We start from the raw sequence: 21915 nt of genomic DNA, 5'->3' as shown, positions 1-21915 counted from the left end.
CAGTTTCATGGCAAGCAGATAACTCAGAGGATAGCATTTCATTCCTTTTAATTTCTAAAGCAAGAGATTTTTGCACACTAACAAATTTATCATGCTCCTCATATAAAATATTCTCTTGTTTTTCTAACAATTTATCTTTTTCATTTAAAGCATCAATTAACTCATTGATCTTTTCTACTTTAGCCCTATCTAATCCTTTAAATAGACTAGAGTAATCTACTTCATCATCGGAGGAATCCTCATCACTAGAAGTAGAGTACTTAGGGGTATCTCGAACACTTACCTTCTTCTTTTCCCTCTTCCCATGCTTTTCTTATTCCTGGTCATTGTCATTATCGGGGCATTGTGCTATAAAATGACCAGTCTTACCGCATTTGAAACAGGAGCGCTTTCCCTTTGTCTTATTCTTATTGGGGTACTCCTTGCGTACTTTTAGCACGGTCTTGAAGCGCTTGATGATAAGCGACATCTCATCTTCATTGAGGCCCGCGGCCTCCACTTGTGCCACCTAGCTTGGTAGCGTCTCCCTGTTGCTGGTTGCTTTGAGGGCAACAGTTTGAGGCTCGTGGACGGGTAGTGGAGCGTTTAGAGCATCGTCCACATATCGAGCCTCCTTCACCATCATGCGCCCGCTCACAAACTTCCCAAGAATCTCCTCGGGCGTCATCTTGGTGTACTTGGGATTCTCATGAATAAGGTTGACAAGATGGGGGTCAATTACTGTAAATGACCTTAGCATTAGTCGGATGACATCATGGTCTGTCCATCTTGTGCTTCCATAGCTTCTAATCTTGTTGACCAGGGTCTTGAGCCTGTTGTATGTTTGTGTTGGCTCCTCTCCTCTGATCTTCGCGAACCTTCCTAGCTCGCCTTCCACTAACTCCATTTTGGTGATCATGGTGGCATCGTTTCCCTCATGTGATATCTTGAGGGTGTCCCATATTTGCTTGGCGTTGTCCAAGCCGCTCACCTTGTTGTATTCATCCCTGCACAAGGATGCTAGCAAAACAATAGTAACTTATGCATTCTTATGAATTTGCTCAGTACTATCAAAATGCATTCCGCTTTCAACACTCTCCCAAATACTAGGATGGAGAGAAAATAAGTGACTACGCATTTTGTGACTCCAAAAAGAATAGTCTTCTCCATCAAAGTGTGGAGGTTTCCCAAGTGGAATTGATAGCAAATGAGCATTAGAATTAAATGGAATACGAGAATAATCAAATGAATAGTTTTGATTTATCGGTTTCTTCTTTGACTAGGAATCATCATTGTCGTCGTGTGGTGAAGAGGACGAGGCATCACTGTCGTAGTAGATGACTTTCTTGATGCGCCTCTTCTTCTTCCCGTCCTTCTTCTTGTGACTCGAGCCAGAGTCAGTGGGCTTGTCGTCTCTTGGCTCGTTGAAGAGGGACTCCTTCTCCTTATCGTTGACCACCATCCCCTTCCCTTTAGGATCCATCTCTTCGGGCGGTTAGTCCCTTAAGTGAAGAGAACGGCTTTGATACCAATTGAGAGCACCTAGAGGGGGGGTGAATAGGTGATCCTGTAAAATTCAACACTAAAAGCCACAAAACTTAGTTATTAAAGTTAGAACGGCTAAGTAGCTTGAAACGAGCTCTTGTGAACACAGACAATCAAAGAGAAAGCACACAAGAGACACGCGATTTTTATCCCGTGGTTTGGCCAAGTAACTCTTGCCTACTTCCACGTTGTGGCGTCCCAATGGACGAGGGTTGCACCCAACCCCTTTCAAGTGATCCAATGATCAACTTGAATACCACGGTTTTTCCTTTCTTAGTCTTTCTCCCGTTTGTGAGGAATCTCCACAACTTGGAGCCTCTTGCCCTTACAATGATGATCACAAAAGAAGCACAGAAGTAAGGGAGGGGAGAGCAACACACACAAGACTCAAATCCACTGCACAATCACGCACACAAGTCACAACTTGAGCTCAAAACACAACGCACAGAGTTCACAACTCAAATGGAGCTCAAGTCACTATCTCAAAGAATCGAATGCGTGAAGTTGGAGTCTTGGAGTCTTAGAATGTTTCTTGAAAGCTTGGGTCGCTCCTCCATACGCCTAGGGGTCCCTTTTATAGCCCCAAGGCAGCTAGGAGCCATTGGAGGCAAACAAGGAAGGCCATCCTTGCCTTGTGTTGAGTGGCGCACCGGACCGGACAGTCCGGTGCGCCATCGGACAGTCACTGTAGACGGTCCGGTGCCGATCTCCTTCCTTTTCTAGCGCAGACGATCGTTGTAGCCCCGGGGTAGTTGGCGCACCGGACACTGTCCGGTGCACACCGAACAGTCCGGTGCCCCCTGCCGACTGTTGGCGCGGGCCACGCGTCGCCCGCGGATTGCACAGCCGACCGTTGCGCTGGCGACCGTTGGCTCACCGGACAGTCCGGTGCATCACCGGACAGTCCGGTGAATTATAGTCGTACGCCGCAGAACATTTCCCGAGAGCGGCCTTTTCACCGGAGTCCAACCTGGCGCACCGGACAGTCCGGTGTGCCAGACTGAGCTGGACTTCGGCTGCACACATCCAAGTCACTTGCAATTCTTTTCTTTTCTTCTTTGCTCTGTTTCTAACACTTAGACAAATATATTAGTATACAAAAACAAATGTACTAAGTCTAGGAACATACCTCATGCCTTGATTTGCACTTTTTCAATCTTTGACACATTTAGAACTTAGAGAATATGTGTTGGGCACTTAATCACCAAAACATATAGAAATGACCCAAAGGCACATTTCCCTTTCATATATATATATATAGCCGGAATCCTCTCGTCGAGCCCTTTCCAAAATTTGAAACCCCATCCCCAGTCTAGATACGAAACTCCCGGAATTGCTTGCTAAAGTTCGGGGCGGTTCTAACTCCAGCGAGCAATTACTTTTTGATCCGTGAGTCGTCGACGGAATCCGAGGGTACCGCTGCGTTCGTCTCATCGAGAGATTCGTCTCGAGGCCTTCGATTCATCAATCCGACCGACTGTTCATCCTCAATCGGTGAATTTGTTCTTGACTCTGGCGAGGGTCCTCTTCTCCAGCGAGCCCTCCACCATTGTTGTGCATAGAAATTTCTTGTTTCTCTCTCTCCCACGCAGCCCCTCCCTCTCTTCTCCTTATCCTCTCTTCCCCTGGCGGCGGCGCCCCCCTCCCCCTCCTTCCCCCTTCCCACGCGGCCGGCGGCGGCAGAGGCACTGTGCGCCGACGTGCCCGTGCGCGCCCACGCCCTCCCCCACAGTCCCTACGCGCCGCGCCCTCCCCCCTGCGTGCGGCCTCCCTACCGTCCCCTTCCTTGCCATGGTGAAAGAAGGAGGATGGGGGAGAATATGGAATTTTTGCGAAAAACCCTAGGCAAATTCGAAATTGTGCGCAAAAAATTAGTTCAATTTAAAATCGCGATAACTTTTGCGTTTTAAATTTCAATCCGTTCAAGTTGTGTTAGATTCGTATTAAAATTGTCTACATGTTAGAAATATTATTCTATGTTGTTGCACATTTTATTTAATTTATTTGTGCATTTGTTTGACCGATGGTTACTAGAATGACGTATCAATTTAAATCTAATTCAGGATTTTGATTTGGACATTTAAAATTAAACACCAACGTGACTAACCTTAACTAAAATATTCTTTATTAATAATTGTTTAGTTTAATCATGCTATCTAAATATTTAATTTTCGTGTGTCGCATTGGCCCGGGTGCCGTGCGTGTGTTGTGTGCGTGCAGCCGTGCTATTTTGCGTGTCGCGCATTTCGTCTCGTGCCGTTATTTCATCTCGCTTAGAGTCGCTAATGTTATTTAAATTACTTATCTAACTGAAAGCTGTTAGTGTAATAGATTAATTAAAACTAGACGATAGCTCTAGTTGCATTTAAAAAATGTCGAATAATGCGGGTATGTCGAATTAAATGTTTTATTTTATATTTGTATAATGTAAACGCAATAGCTTCTAAATCGTAGCTTCGATCTCATCGTTTCTTTTTCTCATGTGACCGTAAAAGCGAGCGCTATTTTGTATTGCACGTGCTTATAATGTTTTCCCTCGTATGGTGTACTGTGTTTGTGCGACTGGCGAAACCTAACGACAACTACACACCAGGAGAATCTTTATAAAGGTTGTGTAGTGATACCCTGCCAGATCACCTAGGCAGTTATTAATGGGGAGTATCACTCCTCAGGCAGAAAGAGAATCATGACTCGTAGGTAAAGTGTGCAACGTCTGCAGAGTGTTAAAAACTGGTATATCAGTCGTGCTCACAGTTAACAGCAGTCTTGGGATCCTCTTTGATTAGAGATACTCTGGATTCATTTATGTTGATGGTTTAATGATGATGGCTATAATTATGATATTTGATACTTCTCTCTTTGAGGAAGTGCTCTCTTTTGGGAATATCAACTTGGGTTTTATGATAAAACTTGGCTTATATTAATGATAAATACATAACCAACTAAAAACAATTGCTTTGAGCTTAACCCCACATATAGCTAGTCCACTTCATCCAAACGGGACATTTACTGAGTATGTTGATGCGTACTCACCCTTGCTTAAACACCAAACACCAGGTTGTCCCTATTGCAACCATTGCTCAGGAGAAGATGATGGAAATGAGGAGGATTTCCAGGAGTTTTAAGACTTCAAGGAATTCTAATCTAGACTAGCGGCAAACCCCAGTCGGCTGCCTATGAAGGCCTTATCTTACTACGTTTCGTTCAACACTTTGATTTATGTTTAAGTTAATGACTATGTGGATGTTTCGGACATCATGTTGTAATAAAGTTATACTTATTTTCGCTAGTATTTGAGCATTGTGTGATGATGTCCAATTATGTAATCATTGTGTACGTGAATTTCTGATCCTGGCACGTACATGGTTCACATTCGATTTACCTTCTAAAACCGGGTGTGACATAAGTGGTATCAAAGCCTTGCTGACTATAGTACCGCTAACCTAGAGTAGAATGGTCGTTCTAAGGATTAAGGACCCTTATTCTCACCTTGATCATTGGTGTCACTTCAAAAGTCAGTCATCTCGACCAACCCTATGCTTCACTTTGTATATATTATACCTTGATAAAATCTTATTTTATTTTGTTTCCTAATATGTTTATGGTTTACTTTCCAGTCATATTAGCTCTAATCTTATCCTTATGCTTACGATGACTTCTATAGATGGCTTGTCTTAGACACAACATGTAAATCAGCGATTCCTTTTCTGCCCTCTCGCCTTGCGGAGCGTCCGCTTCACCGCACAATGATCATTCAATCGAGTCACTTGGAGAGTCTGCACCACCGTTTGCTTGACGAGCAGGAACGCCTGTGATAGGAGATGGAGCAGTAGGATTCTTCTTCCCCGCAACAGCAGGAGGTGGAGTCTACGAGGCCTCTCTCTCCTGTGCCCCCGCTGGAGGTGCCCCCTACACCACCCTAGGGTGTCCTAGCTGCAGGAGGAGCTGATGGAGGAGATCCTGATGGAGATAACAACGGTGGAATCTCGAGCCACAACACTGCGCTTTCTGTGGAGCAGGAGCCGAAAGGATGGATCGCCCGACCTATCACTCGTAACGTCGCTCGCGGATGTCACTTTCACGACACACTCGACACCTTGTTGTGTCAGGCTATGGCTTGATTCACAGCAATTGAGAACAAGTGACCAACAGTGTCTCAGTCAACTTTGGTTGCGGGCAGTGGTGGATTCAGAAACAAATCAAAAGGGGGCTGAATTATGAATTGGAGAGATGGGAGATGACCACAATATGATTGAATGGAATCATCACAAAGACAATGCGTGAATTGCAAACTATCAGATCACACTAACAAAATCATACGCCAAAATGTTACGAGTTGAGCTGTTGATCAGCTGTTGTGTGTCGCCTAGCTATATGTCGACGTGCATGAGCTTCAGTTGTCGACTAGCAGCCGTTTTAGGATTAATTGCATATAGAAACTAGTAGATGTGGTCATCTTCCAATTTCAGCCATTGTTGCCATGAAAATAGCACAACATAGAGCTTCCTCCCTTTCTCCGGGAGGCCACCCTCAGCCAAGCTCTAGCCAAGCATCCACCCTCAACTCGTCACTAGTCACTCCAGTCTCGCGACCAATCCTGGTCCTACTTTTGATACCTGCACCATCATGGCGACGTGATCTCTCTACCCCAGCTAGTGATGGTATGTCTATCAGTGTCCTTCCTCTCCTCGAGTGGGCCCTCCCTCTCAACCCCAACGCTCCCTCATTTCGTCATTCGTTGGTTCCTAGGGCGACTTGGGGAACATAGGTGCATTTGTGCAAGGGTTCTGCCCCTGCGGTTGCGGTTGAAAGTATCGTCTGACGAGTCCTCCGAAAATGGCGACGAATATATCTCTTCATCCCTCATGGCACCGAGCTACTATCCTGGCTCCGCCCCAGTTGCGGGATCATTGTCGTCGCCGTCATATGATTAATTTATTTAGCTATTTTGTACAGAACCTCTATTATATAATAAATATGTGACATTGGTTTCTTTACCATGAGTCATCATATGTGTGAGACTTCATTCTAGCACACATTTAGGATGCGTTTGGTTGTGGGACAAATGAGGACAGAATAGAATGGCCCCTGGGTTGGGGGATGGAATGATTCCTCGTATTGTTTGGTCGAAGGGATGAGATGATCCTTGTTTTTTGTTTGGTTAGAGGTATAACTGGGGATGGATTGGTCCTGTTCTTTGTTTGGTTCGAGAACAGAGCACAAAAAATGTTTGCAACCATTGCCCCCATATCATGATATGTTACAACTAATATTAAGTCCACAAAACACACATATTATTAATTCCACACAGTACATAATAATGTGTCCTAACATTACACATAATATCAAGTTTAAGGCTTCCACAAAATCTGCATGTTCAAGCAAAATCCGCTGACGTACTTAGACCACATTTCATTGTTTGATGTGGTTCAAGCAAAAGAACCGTCCAAGTATATCTACTAACTGCCCTCACACTCCTAGGTACACATAGATCATAATTCATTGTTCGATGTGGTTCAAGCAAAAGAACCCTCCAAGCCTACCTACCAACTTCCCTCACACTCCCGGGAACTTTTCACTGACGATATTGCGAGCCCAGATTAACTTGTGGTCGAATGGCAACTTGTTGAAGGCTCTAGCAAAGTGAGGGCGCGCCACCAGATAATTGAAATACAGAGATATGTGGGTTTGCTCAAAACTTACAAAGTTTAGCAAATTGTCAAAAAATATGTTACAATAGTTTTCAGGTTTTAGGTTACAATAGTTTTTATTGGACAAACAGATAAATAGAAAATAGGTTACAACATCTGAAGTTAAGAACAGAGCACACACACCTGGAAGGTTTATCAAACTGTCAAAAAGATCATCTGGCACATCAGTGTCCCCTGTGGCAACCTTCTCAATAGCACTGGATAAGGTATCCCCGACACTTTTGAATGCAGCAATCAACCCCTCATCTTCACTATCACGTTTTTTTGCCTTCTTCCTGGTCTTGCTTGTACAAGATGTTATGGCATTATCATCACAAGTGGACATCCTTTTAGTGAAAGCATGTGCCATCACCTCTTCATTATCAACTTCATCATCTTCGCCTAAAGCTGCACTAGAATCCTTTGCAAACTTACCTATGGCCATGGTGTTTCCAAATATTGTTTGCATCTTAGCAAAGTGCTCAAGAGGCTTATTTAAACAATCAACATCATTATTGTGATCCTACAATTGGATTATTATAAATCTGCATTATGTGTACATAAGTTTGAAAGTTGAGATATGTGTAATAGGAAGATGAGAGAGTTACCAAGAAGCAGTAATAAAGGAACAACCTGAGTACAGTGACTTACGTGTACATAAGTCTGAAATCTGAAATCTTACTGTTATGTGCACATAACTGAAATTTGAAATCTTATTGTCAATGATGGCTATGAAATATGAAATCTGCAATATGTGTACTACTACAGGTATATACCAACTAGCACATTGGAGAAAAATAGCAGGTAGCAGATAGCAGATTATATACCAACTACTACATGCATCAGATTATAGAAAACTAAATAGCAGATTATACACATATTGCAGATTGAACACATATTGCAGGTAGAAGAAATAATACCTTAACATAGCCATTATAGTGCTCTTCATCCATAGTAATAGTAAAACTATCTTCATCCCAGCCTGTACCACTCACTTTTCTTATCCTATTTATCTTGGCAAACCTTCTGGACCAAGTTTTCAGATGATTTTTAATCTGCTCGCCATTGAGGGTGATTTGGAACTTTTCATTGATAGCTTTTGCACAACTATTGTAGTGAACTTTCTTAAAACCAGACGATGTCCTTTCGCCAATTGACACCACATTGGACAGGTAGGACAACATGAAAGAGGACATTGCTGATGTCCAGGTAGCATGCCCATTAGTGAAGCCTTGAGCTTCCATTTCTTTCCTACAAGTATCAAGATCATAAAAATCAGCAAACAATACTTTCTTACAATAACATAACAACATTAAAATTAGCAAACAATACTTCCTTACAATGACATAGCAACATTAAAATTAGCAACCAATATACCCTTACAATAACATAGCATCCTTACAAATAGTTCTTACAGATAAAAGACAGTAGCCAATACATCCTTGCAATAACATAACATCCTTACAAATAGTTCTTACAAATATTACAAGATACTAGTTTCCATTGTAGTTCTAATGGTCTATCCACATCTGGTCTGCAATTCCTTTCCTCAAAGCAACCATAGCAGCATGCTCACTTGCTTGGCCAACTAAAGATGTAGCATGGCTATGACTAGACCAATTAGAATCTTGTATAATAAAATCATCACTCCCATCTTGTATGACCCAATTATGAATGATACAACAAGCAACAACAATATCGACCTGTGTTGGAAAAGGGAAGAAAGGAGATATCATCTAAAATCTTGAATATTCTCTTCAATGACCCGAATGCATGCTCAACTGTGACACGAAGAGATGAGTGCCTTAGATTAAACAACTCTTTCTCATTTTGTACGGGATTATTGCCCCATTCGTTTAAATGGTATCTCACACCACGGAAAGGAGGCAAGAATCCCGGTTTTGCTCCATATCCCGCACCAACAAGGTAGAATTTACCTAAAATATAATAATAATATATATATTATGGTCATAATTCCATAAACAGTCATTTACAAGCACATAAGTGAAACTATTACCTTGTGGAACGCGAAGGCCATTCACACGTTCTAAAGCATCTCGTAATACATTAGCATCATGAGTTGTTCCCTCCCAACCAGCCAACACATAAGTGAAGCGTAGATCTAAATCTACAGCCGCCATTACATTTTGAGTCGCATAGGACTTCCTACCACGAAAGGCATGCTCCATATCTCTAGGAACAGTGGCTCTTACATGTGTACCATCAATAGCTCCAATACAATCCTAGTTTAAGGGCCATACAAGCATGAAACATTAGGGGCCGTATGTGCAACATGAATATAGACCTGAAAATAAAATAGTGATGAGTTTCACACCTTAAAGTACGGATCCCATCTGTAGTTCCTTGATATTTTGGTTGGAGTTCCAATGAAGGTGGCCTAATTAGTTCCCCCCGTAGCTCACCAATTGCACGAAGAACTTTACTGAAACAACGACTAACTGTTTCCCCAGATCTACCAAAATTCGTGCCAATCAACCTATTTCTAAGGTTATGCCCAATTGTATTTAGAAACATGGCCACTTGTTGGTCAACACACATATGGATAGTGTCCTAAAGTAAACCACGCTCTCTAAAATGTTTAGTTAGGTGAAAGAAACAAGCCCTTTTCATTCTAATCATGTTTATACATGTTGTGTCATCCCTCCAAATCTTTGTGTTGAGATATTCAATTATAACTCTATCCCTTTCATGCATTGGTGCATAGGTAATCCCTATCCTCCTTGCATTTCGTTTTCTTTTTCTAGAATGAATAATCATAGCCATCATTGACAGTAACTTATGTGCATCAGCAACACAAACTATAACCTTGGTCTTCTTATCCATCTACATGTAAGCATCAAATCCAAAAAGACAACAATCATGTAGAATTGATATATAGGTGTACAATCAAGTGTTCATGCAAACAAAATATAAAGGAACTAATAGCAATTACGATCTGCATATTAATACATTATGATCTACATACACTATTTGCATAGAATTATTTACATTACTCAAGTCTAAAAACAATTCAGTAGCGCAAGAAACACAAATTGACAAGAACTGTCGTACATTTGTAAGTCAAGAACCATAAACGATGAGTATGCCGTAGATTTGTAAGTCAAGAACTGATGCTAAGTTCACTAATAAGGAGATTAATTTATAATAGCAATAGCTTGTGGATGAGTATGTCGTAGATTTGATAAAAAAATAAAGGATGCTACACCACCGACACGGCTACACCAGGCACCAGCTACATGGCTAAACAATAAGAACTGCTGTACAAGTTGACAAGAACTTTTCCTTGATGCTGGCCGGCTGTAGCATGGCTCTCTCCCTCTCTCACCTACACGACTACACCAAGCATCAGGCATCAGAAAGGGGTCGGAGAGCTGTTGTCCATGGAGCCTGATCCTGATGCGTCTGCTGGTCACGAGCCTGTGGGGGAAGAGCTCGCCGCGCCGGGCTCACCACGCGGAAGAGAGCAGAGGGGAAGAAGAGAGCAGAGTGGAAAGGAACTCACCGCGCCTGGCTCTTAAGAGCTCGCCGGCTAGCGGGATAAAGGAGGAAAATGAGAGCAGAGGATAGGCGACTCACCGCACCCTGCTGAGCAGCTCGCCGGTCAGCAGGATTGGAGGAAGAGGAGAGCATAGGGGAAGAGGAGAGTAGAGGGGAAAGAGGACTCACCGCGCTGAGGAGCTCGCCGGCCAGCGGGATGAAGGAGGCGGCGCTAGATCTGATGTGGATGAGAAGGGCTCGTGAGGTGCCTTGTCCCGAGAAGAACGATATTATCCGTCTGATTCAGAGGGACGAACATGGACAATATTCTAGTGATAATATTTTTGTAGGGACGGTCTCATCTGAACCTTGACTCCCAACCAAACAGTCTAGTGTGTGGGATCGTCCTGTTCCATCCCGTCCTGACTCGCAACCAAACACATCCTTAATACGCGGCCGGATTTACCCTTAAATCCTGATGTGACGTCTCTGTTTGTGTTTTTCTGAAAAATGCTATATATTTATTTCATCTTCGTGGTTAAGGAATTTTCAATCTTGTGTAAGGGCGAGTTAAGGTTGTGTGCTTTGTTACCTCTGTTTGTTCTCGAAAGCCTGCAAAGACATGGACAGCTCATGCGGTCATGCCTCTTCTCTTCCGTGGCTCTGTGGTCCGTAGTCAGCGCCAGACGCCCAGAGCCCCCGACAAGCACCGGACACTCGCTCGCGAATAGCCTTGGCGGGCCTTTAAAAGGGCGTCCCCGCAAATACGCCACCCCACACGGATCGAAAACGAATTACCCTCGGTGCCCTCCCTCTCGGCGGCGGCGCAAGTCCCCTTCATCTCCGGCGCGGTGAGCTCCCCTTCTTCGTACCCCAGATTCTTACTTCCTTTCCCGGCGCCTGACCCTACACCGCTACGCGCCTGCTCGCGTTTTGGGAAAAAAAACTTACCCTTTCGGTTGCCTTGGCCATTCGGATCTGGCTCCCCCTCGGCGCCGGCGCGCTGGGTTGGCACGGCGAATCTATGTGTCGGTGTCGATGGTGTGCAAGGCGAGCGTGTTAGGTCGCCGTGCAGATAGCTTGGTTTGGCGGAGGATACGGCGGCCGTCTCTGCTTTTGGTTCCTGGGTTGGATCAAGGGACGCAAGGGTCGTCTGCCAATCTGCCATGGAGTTGGGAATGGTAATACTGATCCAATCCGCGGCAAACAGTTCTGGTGTGTTATTGTTATGCACCGGTATATGTTGGCCTGCGATGCAACAAGGATGCTGGTGGCGAAAAAGAAATGGTGGCTGTTGCAGGGAAAATACCGACTAGTCAAATGTATATGCAAAGAGATTTCTTTTGGCGTGTAACAATGTCCTGTACTCAGTTTTTGTGGTCTGATTAGGGATCCAAAGTCAGCAGGGATGGGCTAGAATGCAAATAGGGTATTTTGAATCAACTGCACTGAGATTGCAGTTGATCCTGATGTTAATAAACTGGATTGGGGGTTCTGGCTGCACTTGACTGTTGCCTCTAGAGTTTAGATGGCGCATAGGCAGTTTCTGGTCTACCATGTTTTCATGTTGATGAGGGTTTGCATTGTTCATATTCATCATTTGGATGCAATTCTGCTCCTTAATCTGGGACCAGGGTGCTTCTAACCTAACACAAGTTTGTCTGATGAGTGTAGTCTTCTTGCTTACTAGGTGTTTGTTTCATGATGTACATAAGCACATCACATATCCTGAATGTAGCAATAGGAAAAATGTACATTTACTGTTGTTCTGTGTACTTCACTTCTCAGTATTTCTGTGTTCATCCAAAACCTGAATGGATTGAGGGTTCTATGCTTTGCATAACATAGGAAATTAACTGCTAGACATGGTTTTAAGGGCATGGCTGTGTTGTATTACCTTCCTAGGTTGGGTTGGGAATCAGGTTGCATTTAAAACTACGTCCAAATGATGCATGCTCTAAACCTATATTCTTGTGACATTTTTTTCTCGAAAAGCGCAGGAGAACTGCACTCCAATATATTATAGCAGAAGGGAAGGGGAAAAGAACCCCGGATACAAGGCACCCTTACAGAAGGGAAGGGAGGCCACACAGAAGCATACATAAAACAATCCATAAGGAAAGGATAAGCCACACACACCCTATGAAGATCTGAATCTGACCCTAAGAAGTGGAGAGCGGGGCAGCCAGGAAGGATAATCCCTTGGCACCAGCCACTTGCCACTTCTCCCTCTCCTCATGTGCAGTCTGTAGGAGAAGAGAGAGGTTAGGAGCCACTCCATCAAAAAACCACTCTATTTCTATGGGTCCAGATCAACCACGCTCCAAGAGAGAGAGGAGGTAATCCAACCCTTTCTTCCTCAAACCCGTGACCTGATCTGAAGCCCTTTCTCACCAGCCCAAAAAACTGATATCTCCTTGTTGAGGTGCTAAACTGTGCAGGCCAAAAAACCTTAAGACGATGTACCAAAAGACTCTAGAGAAAACGCAGGATACCAGCATATGATGATAGTTTTGAAGTCTTGATCAAAGAGAGGGCATCTGACTGGATGATTCATGCCTCTTTTTGCAAGACGGTCTGTAGTCCAACATTTATTTTGAGCTACCAGCCACAAGAAGAACCGACATTTAGAGGGAGCCCAAGACCTCCATATCTGCTTGTGGTGAGCAAAAACACAAGTCATAGAATAGACCACTATAAGCAACTTTCGCAGAGTATTTGCCATTAGGTGCAATAGAGAAAATATGTTTATCCTCAATATCTGGCTGCAAAAATAGAACTGAGAGAGCATTCCAGAGGTGCAGATAGTCCGCTAAGGCTCCCACCGTTAGAGCACCCTTAATATCCCCAATCCACCTCCTATTTAGCAGGCCTTCTTGCACAGTTCTTTTTGCTGGTTATTCTTTTTGGGATTATGCTAAACAGCCTTGGGGCAAAGTCTGACACTTCTTCCATTGATCCATTTGTCCACCCAGAATAAGGTATTAGATCCATTACCAATTACAGTGGTCAGCACAACAGAGAAGAAGGATTTGGCTTTACATGGCACCTTAATTGGAAGATCAGCCCATGGATGGGTAGGGTCAGTTTTCTTCAACCATAGAGCCATCTCATTCGGAGAGCCCAGCACAGCTCTGGGAAACTCGAGATTCCCAAGTCTCCCAAATTCATAGGCATGCAAACCTTTCCCTGAGCAACCATACAATGCCCACCCTTTGCTTCCTTTCTACCTGTCCACAAGAAGCCTCTTCTAATCTTGTCAATAGCGACAATGGCCCATTTAGGAAAATCAATTGGCATAGCAGCTGACATACCAGTGTGAACGTGCTGAACTAATACCCTTCTGCCTGCCCTGTTCATCAGGCCAGTCTTCCAATTTGGGAGCTTATTAGCAATTTTGTCCACCAAGGGTAAGAACTGGTCTTTGTTCAACTTTCGTAAGGAAAGAGGGAGTTCCAAATATTTGCATGGAAAGGAAGCAATTTCACATGGCAAACAATTTTGGACCTCCAGGATGGTGTGCTGGGAGCATCTGATAGGGAAAATATTGGACTTCTGAGCATTGTTGCGAAGGCCAGAGGCATCCTCAAACAACTCAAGGATTTCCAGAGAAATGGAAATGTCTTCCTGAGTAGGGTGCAAAAATAGAGCCACATCATCAACATAAATTGAAATCCTGTGAAGCTTCTTCCTATTAGATAGAAGCTGCAACAATCCAGCTTCCTCGGCCTTGGAAAAAAGAAGACCAAGCACATCCATGACAAGGATGAACAACATTGGGGATAAGGGGTTTCCTTGCCTCAAGCCTCTTCTATGCTGAATCCTGTTGCCTGGACAACCATTGAGAAGAACTTGAGTGAAAGAGGATCCAAGTAAACCACAAATAATATCTCTCCAAAACTGCCCAAAACCCATTTGCTGCATAACTTCAATCAAAAAGGGCCAAGACACATAATCAAAAGCTTTTGTAATGTCTAACTTGAAAAGAAGACTGGCCTTATTCTGCTGATGCAACAATCTTGAAGTCTGCTGGACAAGCATAAAGTTATCCTGGATAAATCTTCCTTTAATAAAAGCCCTCTGGCAAGGGGAGACCAAGCTATTTAACCTTCTAGAAAGCCTGTTGGCAAGGATCTTGGTGACCAATTTAGCAAAACTGTGCACCTGACTAATTGGTCTGAAATCACACATCTGATCAACCCCCTCCTTTGGGATCATGGTAATATATGTAGAGTTGAGCCTACCTAGATTCACAAAGTTTCTATTCCAAATTGTTGTCACTGCATTTAGCACATCCTCTTTGATTGTGTTCCAACACTCTTTGTAGAATCTCCCAGTGAATCCCTCAGGCCTTGGGGCCTTATCAGATGGAAGGCTTCTGATGGTATCCAAAACTTCTTGTTCTAAACTAGGAAGCTCCAACTCAGAAAGATCATGGGCTGGCAGCCCAAGAGCCTCTAGATCAATAGTTCTTTCTCTAGAATCAAACTTCCCAATGAGGTTGGAGTAGAACTGGTCTACCAAAGCAGCTTTCTTAGGTTGGTTAGTATATATGATCATTCCATCACTCAACCTTGTCACCAAATTCTTTTGAGATATCTGGCATGAATGTGAAAAAATTAGTATTTGCATCCCCTTTTAACCATGAAATTCTATATCTTAGTCTTGCCATTGTTCTTCTAAAGGAAGCCAACAATAAGGACTGCTTCTTAAGCTTAAATTTTAACCATAATTTAGCAGGAGATAGAGCCCCACCTTCTTGTCATTCCATCTCTGTAATCTCTTCGCTGTCTCTTTAAGTTTCATGCCTAGGGTCAGGAAAGGGCAACCAACCGGTTGGACAGAAGACCAAGCATCTTGGACAACCTCCTGAAACCCTCCAATTTGGTCCAAAATAAATGTTAGGAGCTATTACATATTCGATTTTCGGGTCTAGCTAGCATACTTCAAGTTGATTTTTCATCTTCAACTCTTATGTTTAAAGCTTTGCAACACGGATCTTCATGACTCAATCTTCTTAGACAATTTCCGACTTTAGCTTATATCCTAGACCCGAAACTTACTCCATTCATCACATTTTATTAGGTCTTATGAGCTTGTTGTTGCTTTACATTTCCATGTAGGTTCTAGGATACATGATATTGAGGAGTAAGTATTGGTGCACATGAGTACATCACACCAGCTGCTGTGGTACAGATGCCGCTTTAGATTGCCTCTAAATTGCACCCTTAGGTTTAGATTATTGCATTGCTTCTGTTACGCTGTATATACATATGCATTTCTATTTCACTTCTCTTTACTCCTATAAAGCACCAGTTTCACCAGTTTCCATGGTTCCACCGCCGTCGTGTATCGTCAATTTAAGTGGGTCGTTACTAGGGATGAAAACGGTCGGTAAACACTAAAACCATTACCGTTTTCATATTTTTTTTATTGGAAACAAAATCGAAAACGGTAACTCCGGAAACGGAAACGATATCGGTATTTCGGAAACATCGGGAACGAAAGTTCGGTGCGGAAAATACACCGGTAACGGTCGAAATCTAAAATACGACCGGTAAATATATCAAACTTCACAATACAACAAAGTTGACAAAAGATCATTAAGACCACAAGTTCACAATTCATGATATAACAAGTTCACAATATAACAAGTTCACAATGTAACAAGTTCACAAGGATCACAAATTTATAATATAAAAAGTTTACAAAGATCACAAGTTCACAATATAACAAGTTCACAGTATAACAAGTTCATAAAGATCACAAGTTCACATACTCAAAGTTCACAATTCACAATATCCACTCGATTTAGCTGACATGGCATGCTTACTCATGAAATGTTTTTCCTCACATAAAGAGTTTTTTCACAGACTCGCAGGAAAACCCTAAAATCTAGTGTGTGGAAAAGACAGACTGTCGGCTCTGTATCATTATATATTACTAATACATAACATGTGCATAGAAAATGGTGGATTCGTTCGAGAGGCCAAATCGTTAATCTCAACTGCCATCCAACACCATCTATCCCCAAAAAAATCTTAAGGCGTCCAAAAAATACAAAAAAAGTAATCCTTATCCAGAGACATACAGGCGATGCGAAAAAATCACATGCTGGAAAATTCCGAAAAAAATTCCGAGACACAATTCCGAAAAAATCCGAGACACAAATCCAGTAATTTCCGACAAAAACCGGTAACCGAAGGAAATGGTTGGTAAAACACCACACTGATTCCGATACCGATTCCGATAGAAAATTCCGAAAACCGATTCCGTTTTCGAAAAATACCGTTACCGGTGAATCCGATCGAAAAATTTCGCAATCGGTTTACGGAATACCGAAAAATTCCGAAACCGTTTTCATCCCTAGTCGTTACCTTCCAGATGGACGTGATAAAATACCTAGGCCCACCACGGAGGTTCCATGGTTCCATCGTCATTGTGTGTTGTCAAGTGATGTGGGTTGTCAACTCCTAGATGGTCAACTCTTAGACGGTCCATGAGAAAACACCCAAGCCTAACACGACACGAAGCCACATGCAGCGCAATGCTCCCGGATAGTACCACCTCGCTAGCTGAAGGAGGACGAGCGGCCGAGCAAGCTATAAAAAAGGGACTGATCTCTTTTTCAACTCGAACTTTCTCGGCCTTTTGGCTAAGATAAAGTGCATTATCTACTTTTGTATGTGGGCCATGTCCACTTTAATTTTAAATTTATTTTTATAGGGAGGGTCCACTTTAATTTATAATTTATTTTTTATGGAGAGGGCCCTCGCGTGTCGTATAGCCATTGCACTATACATTAAATATGTAGTGTTATGTGTTTAAACGGTCTAAATGGTTTGGTACTGTCTAACCTTTTGTGAAGTAAACACAAAGCTTTTGATGTCCTCTTTATCTAAGCTATGTACCTACAAAAGAAGGGATAATTGTTAGTATGTAGTATGTAAATTTTAGCAAGAGTAAATGAGTAAATCCATAAATATATTTGCTCCAACAAAATAACAATAAAATGGCACATCAAAGATCATCCACAAACATAGCCACATAGATAGTGTTTACAAAGTACAAACCATTGTTTTCAGGTCGGGCGACCAGCTGGTCGTTCAGAGGACCGACTAGGTGCCTAATCGCGATTAGGGTGATGATTAGGACACCTAATCGGTCCTGGTCGACCTCTGGTCGTCCCCTAATCGTCCTATATATTTCTGGACATATGTATATATAATATGATATATGTATATATAAGCAATACTGCAATAGGCATTATATGAGTCTGAAAGTCTGAAATTGAAACTGAGTAACAGACTGAAAGGCAATATAGGCATATAGCACTATAGCATAACTGAAACTGAAATATTGAATACAAGGCTACAAGCAGTAATGCAGTACCTACTACCTAGAGCATATCATCATTCAAGCAAAAAGCAGCAGCAGCTTCTCCAACAGATTCAGATTCATCAGAATTCAGACAATAGGAAAGATAGGAAAGGGGGAGAAGGGGGGACCTTGAGATGAGGAGCTCATCTCGTCGCTAGTGTTTTGGAGCCGTTGCCGGTGTTCTAGAGCCGCAGTTTGTGTTCTAGACTCAATAGAGGAGAGGAAAAGTTTCAAGGGATGACAATGAGTGGCGGCGTATTGCCTTTATACTACTGTAGATGGATCGAAAAAATAGAAGCCCAGTAGCCCACTAGAAACCCTAGCCGCCTGAACAATTTCTGGTCGATTTACCATCTAGTCAGACGACTAATCGCCCCTAATCGATGACTAGTCGGATGACTTGGACGACTTGATACTCTAGTCGAGTCGTCCGGCTGATCGGCCACTACTAGGCGACCGACCCGATTAATTGTGATTAGTCGGACGACTTGAAAACAGTGGTACAAACAAAGCACCATAGACATAGCATAGTTCTTAGTTTCTTACAAACAAAGCAATAGTTTATATGGATCAATCGATATGATGCCTGCGAACATGCTTGCATTGAAGCGGTTGATCCCTATTGGAATGGGTTCTGAGAGGAGGTTGTTGGAGACATTGATGAACCTGAGCTCTGGCTGGGAGAAGTCCAGCATCGAGCCCTCAAAGCGGTTGTTGGCGAGCGACAACTCGAGCAGTCGTGTTTAGGTGATGTACCTTGGGATGGGGCTGGAGAACTTGTTGGAGAGGTGTAGCTTGCGGAGGCCGCGCTTGGGTCCGAACGTGCCCTCGGGGATGGTGTCGGACAATCGATATCACGACAGTTAGAGCATCTTGAGCGGCCGCACATGGGTCCGAACTTGCCCTCAGGGATGGTGTCAGACAGTCGGTTTTGCGACAGGTAGAGCATCTTGAGCGAGCGCCGACACATTGGGGAACGTGTCAGTGAGCTTGTTGTTGGAGAGGCTAAGCGCATGCAGGCTTGGGAGCATTGCGAGGGCACCGTGGAGCAGGGGGATCGTCACTGTGGGCGCGCTGGTTGGTCAATGGTATGCAGGAAGGACCGAATGAGCAGGGGGCCGGCGTCGTGGGCGAGCTGGGCGGCCAGCAGCGGCTCCCAGACCTGGATGACGGCAGTTCCGTGACCTGGAGTTTGGAGAAGGGCGGCTACAACAGGGTTCGGGGCATACATTGCCCTAGTTACGGCTCAACCCGCCACATTTTGGCCAAATAAAAAACGGCCTAATAAGCGGGATAAAATTGTTTAGACTGGTGGTTTAAACGGTCGGCTAAAATTGTTAGGAAAACACTGATTCTTTTGAGTTATCAGTGATTAATATTGAAATTGCCTGCCGATGCTAGCCTGTAAAGACTTCTATAAAGTTCCTTGGTGTTGTGTCGTTGTCCAGACCCTAGGCAGTTTGCATGAGCTTCTACGGTCCTACCTGTAAATTAGTTGAGTTTATTTGTAATATAACTTATGTATGTGTATTGTGTATCATAGCCATCTTCCAGTCCTTTACTACGCTGAAGCATAAACTGCTCTTAGTGCAAACTCACTGAAGTCTCAATTGTGCCTCGTAATTTCTGAAGCTTTTGGTTTTACCTTTTGTTAGTACTCTGTTATTATTATCTATTTCACAAATAAGTCAATCTGCTGTCTATTTTTACTGCAGATCATTGGATTTTGTCCACAAATATAAGGACATTTGGTATAATCCACCTGAATAGGCACGATTATAACGCTGTCATATATGTCATCAGCTACCTGAATAGGGATGACTTGTTTTCATTACTGGTGATTTAGTTGTTTGATTGAGGGATACATGTCTTTACCCACCTGCAAAATGTCCTAAAAACCAAACATCAGAAATCATTAGATTTATGATGGAGTATTTTGGAGCATGTCTGACAACCGCTTGGATCAAAGTGAGCTAACATGTTTCTGTTTGTAGTTTTTGTGAGCATGCTCTTTGGTCTTTGTTGGGTCTGCCTGTAACATCTAAGATCTGTATTGAATTGAAAATCAGCATGGTAACATCATAGCTTATTAATGCATTGTTTAGTAGATGACGAGGGTACCAAAGAAGCTAAAAGACAAGTTTTATAGGATGACAATTATACCTTCTATGTTGTACGGTGCAAAATGTTGGTCTACAAAAAGACGACATGTTCAGTAGATAAGTGTTGCAGAAATGTGTATGTTTTTATGGCCATACAAGAAAAGACCAAGTCCGGAATGATGATATACGTGATAGGCTAGGGGTGGCATCAATTGAAGAAAAACTTGTCAAATATGTGTTGAGATGGTTTGGACATGTCCAACGGAGACCTCCAGAGGCACCAGTGTGTAGTAGGATTCTAAGTCGTGATAGCAATGAGAAGAGAGGAAGAGGAACAATGACTTGAAAGGATGGGATATATCCAAAGATTTAGTTTTGATAGGAGTGCATAGAAACTAGCTATCCATGTGCCTGAACCATGACTTGTGGTTTCTATTGGTTTTTTTAACTCTAGCCTACCTCATATTGCTCGGGATAAAATGCTTTGTTGTTATTGTTGTTTGGTAGATGATAAGTCAATGATGAAGCCTGTGATTCTGATATATTATTGTCTGTCTGGTTTGATGTATGCTTGTTAGGTAGTGGATAGTTTCAGCCCTCGCTATTGCAGATGCTAGGATATTGATACTGTTACCTTGATTCTTTGTTGGGTGATAAGGAAATTTGTCCAACTAATTTGCTTTGCAGCATTTTGTGGCTTTGTTTGGATATATGATTGATGGCTACGTTTTTTGGAAGTGAGTGCCAGGTTAGGTGAAGGGTACCTGGTGTACATATAACTTTTGGTCGAAGAAGCAATGTTTGAAACCAATGCTGGAATTGTTTCTCGTATCCATATTTCTGCTGGAATTGTTAATTGGTGTTTTGTGGTGAATAAGGCAATTTAGGATGCAGAATATAGGGACTTGAGTTTTGATGATGATTTTCTGGGGGAGGTTGCTGTCAAACAATAATTCCCCCTACTATTTGTGAATACCCTGTTGGCTGTTGGCTTTGCATAGCTTATTCCTGCATATTTGTCAGCAAACATCATATTATGGCATCAGTATACAATTTCTGCCTTTTCACCTTAGCCTCCTCTTGTAGGGGTGACTAATAATCATATAAATTGAATGGGCCAAACTTTGATGCTGTGTGCACATGTCTGCATTTATTAAGAGTACCATTGTACCGTAGTGAAGATATGCTGTCTGCCTGTTGCACCCACGTATCTGCGTACAGAATCTCCATTGTTTTTTCACTTCAGGCACTTGACGTCTGACTTCAACACCAGGCAAATGGCAGGTGGCAGGGTTGCACATGCTACCCTCAAGGGCCCCAGCGTGGTGAAGGAGATCTTCATTGGACTGACCCTGGGTCTGATCGCTGGAGGTATGTGGAAGATGCACCACTGGAACGAGCAGAGGAAAACTAGATCCTTCTACGACATGCTTGACAAGGGCCAGATCAGCGTCGTCGTCGAGGAGTAGTTCCCACGTGTCACCTCAGAAGTTTTTTTTTCCAGTTGTTTTTGAAAACTCACTCTGGAGGGCACGACAAAGTGAATGCTGTGGAGATTTGGCTTGAAAATAAGCATAACCATTTGAGAACACCAGCTTCTGTTGAATTGTCTTTTCTTGTCATGACTATTTGAGCATGTCCGTGTCGTAACCAAACATCTGATCTACTTTACAATATGTTTTATGTGATCTTTGCGATTAACTGTGCTCGACTTTATGTTG

General features: G+C 42.9%; 2 protein-coding genes and 1 pseudogene across 24 annotated transcripts; 2 read left to right on the top strand and 1 right to left on the bottom strand.

The window, feature by feature from the left end:
- Window positions 1-6782: 6782 nt before the first annotated feature.
- Window positions 6783-11425, bottom strand: LOC109939366 (uncharacterized). 22 transcript variants are annotated; one of them, XR_004855333.1, is made up of 5 exons: window positions 9550-11017; window positions 9232-9457; window positions 8135-9151; window positions 7823-7912; window positions 7232-7737 (listed from the first exon to the last, which is right to left on the bottom strand). XR_004855333.1 is itself a non-coding variant. In XM_035964110.1 (4 exons), exons 2-4 carry the CDS (start codon window positions 8456-8458, stop codon window positions 7081-7083), a joined length of 918 nt encoding a protein of 305 aa, XP_035820003.1. In that variant the 5' UTR covers window positions 8459-8465; window positions 10902-10989; the 3' UTR covers window positions 6783-7080. The 22 variants fall into 22 exon arrangements, 5 of the variants coding, with proteins under 5 accessions (XP_035820003.1, XP_020402075.1, XP_020402076.2 ...); XR_004855336.1 differs by having other exon boundaries at window positions 7234-7737; window positions 7848-7912; XR_004855337.1 differs by having other exon boundaries at window positions 7241-7759; window positions 7848-7912.
- On the top strand, window positions 11199-21900 carry LOC100273814 (uncharacterized). 2 transcript variants are annotated; one of them, XM_020546492.3, is made up of 2 exons: window positions 11199-11563; window positions 21468-21895. In XM_020546492.3, the coding sequence occupies exons 1-2, from the start codon at window positions 11223-11225 to the stop codon at window positions 21661-21663; spliced, it is 537 nt and encodes a 178-aa protein (XP_020402081.2). In that variant the 5' UTR covers window positions 11199-11222; the 3' UTR covers window positions 21664-21895. The 2 variants fall into 2 exon arrangements, with proteins under 2 accessions (XP_020402081.2, XP_020402080.1); XM_020546491.3 differs by having other exon boundaries at window positions 11318-11563; window positions 21441-21900.
- Window positions 17348-17531, top strand: LOC111590640 (uncharacterized; annotated as a pseudogene).
- Window positions 21901-21915: the final 15 nt, after the last annotated feature.

Source organism: Zea mays, chromosome 1, assembly GCF_902167145.1.
Source record: "Zea mays cultivar B73 chromosome 1, Zm-B73-REFERENCE-NAM-5.0, whole genome shotgun sequence".
NCBI classification, from domain to species: domain Eukaryota; kingdom Viridiplantae; phylum Streptophyta; class Magnoliopsida; order Poales; family Poaceae; genus Zea; species Zea mays.
The sequence above is the reverse complement of the archived record's forward strand: the minus strand, read 5'-3'. Positions and strand labels throughout refer to the sequence as shown.